The 10,000-nt window shown below is 40.5% G+C and overlaps 2 protein-coding genes across 2 annotated transcripts in view; one reads left to right on the forward strand and one right to left on the reverse strand.

Moving 5' to 3' along the window:
* Positions 1-3,234, forward strand: part of LOC133556914 (P2X purinoceptor 2-like) — an 11,177-nt gene extending 7,943 nt beyond the window's left edge. The window contains exon 7 of the mRNA XM_061907266.1: positions 3,228-3,234. Within this exon, the coding sequence (XP_061763250.1) occupies positions 3,228-3,234 (7 nt within the window). The remainder of the gene's footprint in view (positions 1-3,227) is intronic.
* Positions 3,235-3,244: 10 nt separating this feature from the next.
* Positions 3,245-10,000, reverse strand: part of LOC133556915 (acyl-CoA dehydrogenase family member 11-like) — a 28,985-nt gene continuing 22,229 nt past the window's right edge. The window contains exons 7-10 of the mRNA XM_061907267.1: positions 8,516-8,668; positions 3,780-3,874; positions 3,588-3,687; positions 3,245-3,529 (exon numbers count right to left, since the gene is read on the reverse strand). Of these exons, the coding sequence (XP_061763251.1) occupies positions 3,245-3,529; positions 3,588-3,687; positions 3,780-3,874; positions 8,516-8,668 (633 nt within the window). The remainder of the gene's footprint in view (positions 3,530-3,587; positions 3,688-3,779; positions 3,875-8,515; positions 8,669-10,000) is intronic.

Genomic DNA, 10,000 nt, shown 5'->3' on the forward strand with positions numbered 1-10,000 from the left:
TAGCATTAAAAGATTACAGTTGGTACAAAATGCGGCTGCTAGACTTTTGACAAGAACAAGAAAGTTTGATCATATTACGCCTGTACTGGCTCACCTGCACTGGCTTCCTGTGCACTTAAGATGTGACTTTAAGGTTTTACTAATTACGTATAAAATACTACACGGTCTAGCTCCAGCCTATCTTGCCGATTGTATCGTACCATATGTCCCGGCAAGAAATCTGCGTTCAAAAGACTCCGGCCTATTAGTGATTCCTAGAGCCCAAAAAAAGTCTGCGGGCTATAGAGCGTTTTCCGTTCGGGCTCCAGTACTCTGGAATGCCCTCCCGGTAACAGTTTGAGATGCTACCTCAGTAGAAGCATTTAAGTCTCACCTTAAAACTCATCTGTATACTCTAGCCTTTAAATAGACCTCCTTTTTAGACCAGTTGATCTGCCGCTTCTTTTCTTTCTCCTATGTCCCCCCCTCCCTTGTGGAGGGGGTCCGGTCCGATAACCATGGATGAAGTACTGGCTGTCCAGAGTCGAGACCCAGGATGGACCGCTCGTCGGTACCCAGGATGAACCGCTCGCCTGTATCGATTGGGGACATCTCTACGCTGCTGATCCGCCTCTGCTTGAGATGGTCTCCTGTGGACGGGAATCTCGCTGCTGTCTTGGATCGGCTTTGAACTGAACTCTCGCGGCTGTGTTGGAGCCACTATGGATTGAACTTTCACAGTATCATGTTAGACCCGCTCGACATCCATTGCTTTCGGTCCCCTAGAGGGGGGGGGTTGCCCACATCTGAGGTCCTCTCCAAGGTTTCTCATAGTCAGCATTGTCACTGGCGTCCCACTGGATGTGAATTCTCCCTGCCCACTGGGTGTGAGTTTTCCTTGCCCTTTTGTGGGTTCTTCCGAGGATGCTGTAGTCCTAATGATTTGTGCAGTCCTTTGAGACATTTGTGATTTGGGGCTATATAAATAAACATTGATTGATTGATTGATTGCTATTTTCTTATATCCATATCCTTTCTTATGAAGAGAAAATACCTCCTCTCTTGACTTCTTTGACCACTCCCTGGACTTCACCATGTTGCAAATACACCATTGACCATCTACAACAGGGGTGTAAAACTCAAATACAGAGTGGGCCAAAATTTTAAACTGAACAAAGCCGCGGGCCACTGTTGAACAACTTAACCTTTTAGTAGAGACCCAAACAAGTTGTGCATTGAATATTGAACAAGCAAGGCTTTTATAACTTTATAGTGACATGCAAAATCGAGTTTCAAATAATAATAATAATAATAATAATAATAATCATCAAAAAAAATCAATGGCATATCAAATACAATTTAAATAAACTTTTAATGCCTCTTTTCTATTTGCAGCCTTCTCAGGTAAATATAAAAATCAACTTTTTCCACAGGCTAATAATACATTTGAAAATAAAATAACAACAAAGAATGAATCAAACATTCAAGCCTTGAAGTGGCAAGAGAAACTGCATGAATAAAACGTTAATTATTGCTCAGTTTGCTACACTGATTTGCTTTAACACTGAATATGGAACAAGCAACGCTTATATAACGGAATAGTGCAAACTTAACTTTCACAAAACAAACGAAAAAACATCAGTGGTATATTAAATAACATTTTTACCAAACAATGTAATGCCTCTTTTCTATTTGCAGCCTTCTGAGGTAAATATCCATATTAACTTTTTCCACAAGCTGATAAATTTGAAAATAAAATAATAATGAGAGGTGAGCGTTTTTTGGGGGGTGGGGGTGGGGGGGGGGGGGGGAGGTTGGTGGTAGCGTTGGGTGTATATTGAAACGTCCCGGAAGAGTTAGTGCTGCAAGGGATTCTGAGTATTTCTTGTGTTGTGTTTATGTTGTGTTACGGTGCGGATGTTCTCCCGAAAAGGGTTTGTCATTCTTGTTTGGTGTGGGTTCACAGTGTGGCGCATATTTGTAACAGTGTTAAAGTTGTTTATACAGCCACCCTCAGCGTGACCTGTATGGCTATTGATCAAGTATGCATTGCATTCAATTATGTGTGGGTATAGGCCGCATATATTATGTGACTTGGCCGGCATGCTGTTTGTATGAACGTGAAGATAGGTTGAAGAAAACACCAAAGGCAGTGCCTTTAAGGTACCCCCCAATATTGTTGTCCAGGTGGAAATCGGGAGAAGTTCGGGAGAATGGTTGCCCCGGGAGATTTTTGGGAGGGGCACAGAACTTCGGGAGTCTCCCGAGAAAATTGTTAGGGTTGGCAAGTATGAGTATTAGCAGTAAACGTGGTGTTACAACGGCACCGCCACTGTATAATACCGGCGGGCCAGCTCTATTGTCAATTTGATATTGCCTCAAGGGCCAAATGAAATTTGGCCTGCGGTCCAGAGTTTGACACCCATGATCTACAAGAAGCTGAGCGTCACAGTCTTTTTCAATCAGTTTAATTGTTGCTCGTTATGGTTCTAATCACATCTACAGGTGTTTTCAACACCTGATTAAAAAGACCTTATTCAAATTCTGTTCTTAAGAGTTATGATCTTCAAGGGGTTGAATAATTTTGTCAATGATATATTAAGAGAAATGATACTGTTTGGTATGTTACAAAATATAATGTTGTAATTCAAGTTGCATTTGTCTATTTAATGCATCTTTATTTGATATGACTATAAACAAAATACGGAATAAATGTCCAACTTGCTAAAATACAAAAATTGTGTGGGGGATGAATAATTTTGATCACAACTGTATATATATATATATATATATATATATATATATATATATATATATGTATATATATATATATATATATATATATATATAGTTCCTCCAACTTCCCAAGACATGCACCTGGGGATAGGTTGATTAGCAACACTAAATTGGCCCTAGTGTGTGAATGTGAGCGTGAATGTTGTCTGTCTATCTGTATTGGCCCTGCGATGAGGTAGCGACTTTTCCAGGGTGTGGCCCGCCTTCCGCCCGAATGCAGCTGAGATAGGATCCAGCACCCATATATATATATATATATATATATATATATATATATATATATATATATATATAAATAGCTTTATTTTTATATAATATAATTGCATACTTTTATACTTTACTTACACTTTGTTTTTTCAACCTATACCCTTTGCTGCTGTAATGTTGTGCATTTCCCAGTTGTGCCATGAATAAAGGATCATCTTATCTTATCTTATCTTATCTCTTAACAGAAAATGAGGTGGTTACACTAGCTGGTCTTGACTGATGTGTCAACACAATAGCAAAGCATTCTGGGATTTGTAGTATTAGCGCCATATACCGGGGGGGGGTTAACTCCAATGCACATTTGATATGAGTTTGACATGAGTGCCTGAAGAATGTTTGAACTCACCTGCTTCCCAGTGTAGAGTTTGACAACGGGTGTGAGCAGACGCAAAAGGTGTGCATCAAGCTGGGTGGCGACGCCGCTCTCCTCTCGGCCCAGCAGGCGACACACGTCCATCACTAGAAGGAAAGCCCCACGGGTCTCCACCTGCATCAGAGTAGGAGTTTTTTAATCCATAGAGACGTATCCCTGAGTGCCAGCTTACCTCCATCCTCGCAAGAGTCTGCATGTGCAGTGGGTGGTCTTTAAGAAGCTTTGCGAAAGCAGTGCGGCGAGTGGCATAGTCACGAGCTAACTGGACCACCCTGTGAATACAGAAACATGGCTCATCTGAGTTTTAAGCAAAGTAAAGAGGCGGCTTGGCCAAAAAGCAATGCAAAGTTGAGCTGTATCCTGCCTTCTCATTGCTGCTGCTGCAGAGATGCTGTTGTGGATCCTGGTTATAGTCAGCATGTTGGCTATAGAGGACACACCTCTTCCATCTTCTGACAGCTGGTATTGAAAAAGAGAAAATAAAGACATGAAAAAAAATCTGAATTTGACTTCATTGTAAGGTGAACTGTACTCTACGGCCTGTTTGAAAGAGTGTTGCGTTTCTACTTTAATATGTACTTTCCATCCATCCATTTTCTACCGCTCGTCCCTTTTGGGGTCGCGGGTGGTGCTGGAGCCTATCTCAGCTGCATCCGGGCCGAAGGCGCCGTACAACCTGGACAAGTCGCCACCTCATCACAGGGCCAACACAGATAGACAGATAACATTTATGCGGCAATATAATTTATTATTATTTTTATTTTCCTGAGGGAACTCTTTTGAAGGAATCAATAAAGTACTATCTACAGTATCTATATATATATATATATATATATATATAAAACGTACGATAGCCAATTTTTTAAAAATATTTCAACGTGTTGGAGTGCAAAACAAGAACAATTATAATAAATAAACTTACCACAATTGGTACTTTTATAGGGACCAACCAAATTCTACCGAGTACCGATTCACCCAAAAATTTAAATGAATGCTTAGTTGTAAAGTAAACCAGATTTAACAACTGAACAGCACAGTTATTATCAATGTTTAATGTTATTTAATGTGTTTACTATTATACACATTTATTAACACATGAACACACTCAACAGTACCAAAAATTGGTACTGTTGAGCACCAATATCTATCAACCAATTTCTTGTACCAGAACTTGGTACTGTATTACAAACCCGTTTCCATATGAGTTGGGAAATTGTGTTAGATGTAAATATAAACGGAATACAATGATTTGCAAATAATTTTCAACCCATATTCAGTTGAATATGCTACAAAGTCAACATATTTGATGTTCAAACTAATAAACATTTTTTTTTTTTTTGCAAATAATCGTTAACTTCAGAATTTGATGCCAGCAACACGTGACAAAGAAGTTGGGAAAGGTGTCAATAAATACTGATAAAGTTGAGGAATGCTCATAAAACACTTATTTGGAACAACCCACAGGTCCATCCATCCATTTCTACTGCTTATTCCCTTTTGGGGTTGCGGGGGGCGCTGGCGCTTATCTCAGCTACAATCGGGCGGAAGGCGGAGTACACCCTGGACAAGTCGCCACCTCATCGCAGGGCCAACACAGATAGACAGACAACATTCACACACACTCACATTCACACATTAGGGCCAATTTAGTGTTGCCGATCAACCTATCCCCAGGTGCATGTCTTTGGAAGTGGGAGGAAGCCGGAGTACCTGGAGGGAACATGCAAACTCCACACAGAAAGATCCCAAGCCTGGGATTGAACCCAGGACTGCAGAACTTTGTATTGTGAGGCAGACCCTCTGCCGCCGTAAAGCCCACATCCCACAGGTGTGCAGGCTAATTGGGAACAGGTGGGTGCCATGATTGGGTATAAAAGCAGCTTCCCAAAAAATGGTGTAAATCAGTGATCTCATTGGATACAGCAGGTCTACCTTTCTTGTGTACCTAATTAGTGTACTTTGTATCAGCTGACACAAATTAACAATAATATAACAATGGTATTTTGTTTGCATACCTATTAGTAATACATACATTTTGGTTTCTATTAATACGTTCCAAAAGGTCAGGAAAATCATATAAAAAAAAAAACATTTTTTCTATTGGAAACCAATTAATCTGTTCAACACACTCAAAATAACCCTAACACAAAAACACATTTTATAGATAACACTTCTACTTTTACATGCAGAAAATATTGAAACTGCTACTTTTACTGTACCTTTACTGAAAACTCTTGTTGGTGAAAAAAGCAAGGAGGGAGAGGGAAGAGGTACCCTCGTACTGTAAGTTTTTATCTTGGATTCAATAATATTTATCATCTTCTTTATCAAAGTGCTGTCACTCTCAATTTTATCGGGCCCCCTGGTGGCCTATGTTGCAGTCATACATACAAAAAAGTAGAGACTGAGTTAGCTACGCGTTGGATTCTTTGATTGGACTCTCGATTCTGCGGAATGTTACATGGACTGTAGAACCTTGATTTACAAATCTCTCTTTTTGCAAACTTTTCAATTTACGAAACATTAGATCAGGTCCAATATGCCCTTGTGTGCAAACTACGTCTCCGTGAAGGAACCCTTCATTCATTTTGTGTCCCACCGGCAGCCATTCTGAGACGCAAGGTGCAGCCATTAGGTTAGCCTGAACCCTCCACACCACTTACTGTGCATTACATTACAGTATGAGGCACGTCTCTGTGCTTCATAGTGTGTGCCTTGTCTCTAGTTTTTCACGTTTTGGCAAGTTTTGTCCATTTTGCTAACTAAATATGAGTCCCAAAAAGACCAGCGTGGACATTCTGTGGAGTTAAAAAAAAAAAGACTATTTGTAAGTAAGTACATTAACGGTGCTCAACAGCATAGAAGAATCAGCGAAGCAGGCTTCATACCGAAGCAAGTTTTAATTGTGATGAGAACACACTTTTCTGGAAAATTATGCCGAAGCAGACATATCACAGTGAAGGAGAAGGCACTCATCTCTTTTAGCACACACAGAAGGCCACCTCCCTTAACCCCCTTGTGTTTTCCTGCTCCATGCTCCAGTCAGCTGCACATTCGCAAAAGACAACGTAGCCAGTGGGTATTACATTCTTAAATGTTTATTATTTTAGAAATATGATTGGTAAATTTAAGGATTTTTGTGATTTCGGACCGTTTGTGAGGGCACCATTGATTGATTGATCGAAACTTTTATTAGTGGATTGCACAGTTCAGTACATATTCCGTACGATTGACACCCGAATAAGTTTTTCAACTTGTTTAAGTCGGGGTCCACGTTAATCAATTCACGGTACAAATATATACTATCAGCATAATACAGTCATCACACAAGTTAATTATCATAGTCTATACATTGCATTATTTACAATCCGGGGGGTGGGATGAGGAGCTTTGGGTGATATCAATACTTCAGTCATCAACAATTGCATCAACAGAGAAATGTACATTGAAACACTGTAGGTCTTAGTTAGTAGGATATGTACAGCAAGCAGAGAACATAGTGAGTTCAGATAGCATAAGAACAAATATATAACTTAGAAATACATTTGATTATTTACAGTAGGTTATTTACAATCCGGTGAGATGGGATGTGAATGGAGGAGGGTATTAGTATCAATCAATCAATCAATCAATCAATCAATGTTTATTTATATAGCCCCATATCACAAATGTCTCAAAGGACTGCACAAATCATTACGACTACAACATCCTCGGAAGAACCCACAAAAGGGCAAGGAAAACTCACACCCAGTGGGCAGGGAGAATTCACATTCAGTGGGACGCCAGCGACAATGCTGACTATGAGAAACCTTGGAGAGGACCTCAGATGTGGGCAACCCCCCCCCTCTAGGGGACCGAAAGCAATGGATGTCGAGCGGGTCTAACATGATACTGTAGTAAAGGGTTGAAGTTGCCTGGAGGTGTTGTTTTAGAGCGGTTTTGAAGGAGGATAGAGATGCACTTACTTTTACACCTGTTGGGAGTGCATTCCACATTGATGTGGCATAGAAAGAGAATGAGTTATAAATAAATAAATGTTAACACCTTGGTTAGATCAGAATCTGGGTTTAACATGGTTTGTGGAGCTCCCCCTGGTGTTGTGGTTGTGGCGGTCCTTTACGTTGACAAAGTTGTTGGACATGTACTTCGGTATCAGGGAGGTGTAGCGGATTTTATAGACTAGGCTCAGTGCAAGTTGTTTGACTCTGTCCTCCACCCTGAGCCAGCCCACTTTGGGGAAGTGTGTTGGAGTGAGGTGTGATCTGGGGTGGAGGTCTAAAAGTAACCGGACTAGCTTGTTCTGGGATGTTTGGAGTCTAGATTTGAGGGTTTTGGAGGTGCTGGGGTACCAGGAGGAGCAAGCGTAATCGAAAAAGGGTTGAAGGAGAGTTCCCGCTAGAATCTTCAAGGTGCTTTTGTTGACCAGAGAGGAGATTCTGTCGAAGAATCTCGTTCTTTGGTTGACATTTTTGATTACCTTGTTTGCCATTTTATCACAGGAAAGATTAGCCTCTAGAATGGAACCTAGGTAGGTGATCTCATCTTTCCTGGACTTCTCGGTGTGTGCATGTTTTGGCAGTTCAGCTTATTGTTGCTTTGGCTTGTTAATAGATAGTTGATCCATCACCTCCTTGTTATGTTTGTTTGATATACAGTACTGCAGATAGTTTTATATGGTGTTCAAGGTGTACAAACCTTCACTAAAATATGGACTTTTCGAGGCTGGAACCCATTATTCATATTTACATTGTTTTTTATGGAGAAACAAGTTTGTGTACTTACAGTATGGACTAAGTACATCATATCAAAAGATGATTTTTAGTTTTTATTCTAATTAGGGTCCAATAAGCCCAAATAGCAAAGAGAAATAAAAAAAGCATGTAAACAAACAGCTCGGGCCTTAAGAGGTTAAGACAATTTGATAAGCACTCAAGTGGCGAAATCTGCCTCTTTAAACAACCACAATTTTGAAATAAAATAAATCAAATTCACACATCATTTTTGCCACAAAGATGGTGCTATGTAAAAGGTTAAAAAAGTCGAAGAAAATGGTGCCTCCCTGTGGTCAAGCTTGCTAAGTCCAGTGGCAAATACACTGACCTTGTGTGCCAGCATGCCGTCCAGCAGTAACTCTGCTGTTGGCATCTGTCTGGTTCCCAGCTTGTCCTTCAGCCTCTGAACTTCTATCCCTCTCAGACGGCCATCTTGGTCTCGACTCACCTCGGCGTAGAACAGAGACAAACCTCGACTACCCTAAAGGACATATATATTATCATGGATGAAATGTTTTGGCGCCAAAACAATCCTTGCACGTGAAAACCACATTTTGTGTGATTCGTTTTGCACGAGCTGAAATTCATTTTACGTTGGCGCGGCTTCTCTGTCCACGTGCGGACTCTGTTTGCGCTCGCGATGTGTCTTTTTCTTTCTCGACGCATATGAGTTTCCTCCATTTTGGCACTTACGGGTGGGCATAGAATACACGGCCGAGCAACTCCCCCTTTTTTCTGATTGGTCACTTTAAACTACTGTCTCCTGGTCTCAGCCAACCTGTTGTGTGTGCCTTCTGAAGAAGATTTTTTTTAGACAAAATGTGCCAAAGTGTGTGTATTATGTTACTTGATATACAAGTTTACACTGTACACTATTCAACCATGACATTGCCATTTATTATGATGTCATGTGACCATATAAACAAATCAACCTTGATGTCATTAAAGACGGATTATTTCGACTGACAACATTTTTCTCTTGTTATATGCTGCCAAGGTAATTACAATGTTGCATTATATAAACCTTAGAGGCCTACTGAAACCCACTACTACCCACCACGCAGTCTGATAGTTTATATATCAATGATGAAATATTAACATTGCAACACATGCCAATACGGCAATTTTTAGTTTACTAAATTACAATTTTAAATTTCCCGGGAGTTTCGTCTTGAAAACGTCGTGTAATGATGACGTGTACGCAATACGTCACTGGTTTTTAGGAAGTATGAGCGCTGCGCACACACACAGCTAAAAGTCGTCTGCTTTAACGGCATAATTACACAGTATTTTGGAGATCTGTGTTGCTGAATCTTTTGCAATTTGTTCAATTAATATTGGAGAAATCAAAGGAGCAAGATGGAGTTGGGAAGCTTTAGCCTTTAGCCACACAAACACACAGTGATTCCTTGTTTAAAATTCCTGGAGGTGAAAATTTACTATGGATCAGAGCGCGGTCAAGCCAACATGAGACACGACGGAATGTCAACCAGCAGGTTTCGGTGAGAAAATTGTGGTTAAAAAGTCAGTTCTTACCGGAGAAAAGCTGAGCTTGTGCCGTCCATAGCTGCCGTCGACTCCCCTGAGACACTGTGCGTCAAAACACCCATGGAGACACCCTTCCGACTATCAGGTAATATTTAACTCACTAAAACACTAGCAACACAATAGAAAGATAAGGACTTTCCCAGAATTATCCTACTAAATGTGTCTAAAAACATCGGTATCCGTCCCAATGTAACCGCGTGTTTTTTGTTTTTTTTTCTAGTCCTTCGCTATCAATATCCTCATCCACGAATCTTTCATCCTCGCT

Source organism: Nerophis ophidion, linkage group LG07 (genome assembly GCF_033978795.1).
Source record: "Nerophis ophidion isolate RoL-2023_Sa linkage group LG07, RoL_Noph_v1.0, whole genome shotgun sequence".
Lineage (NCBI taxonomy): Eukaryota > Metazoa > Chordata > Actinopteri > Syngnathiformes > Syngnathidae > Nerophis > Nerophis ophidion.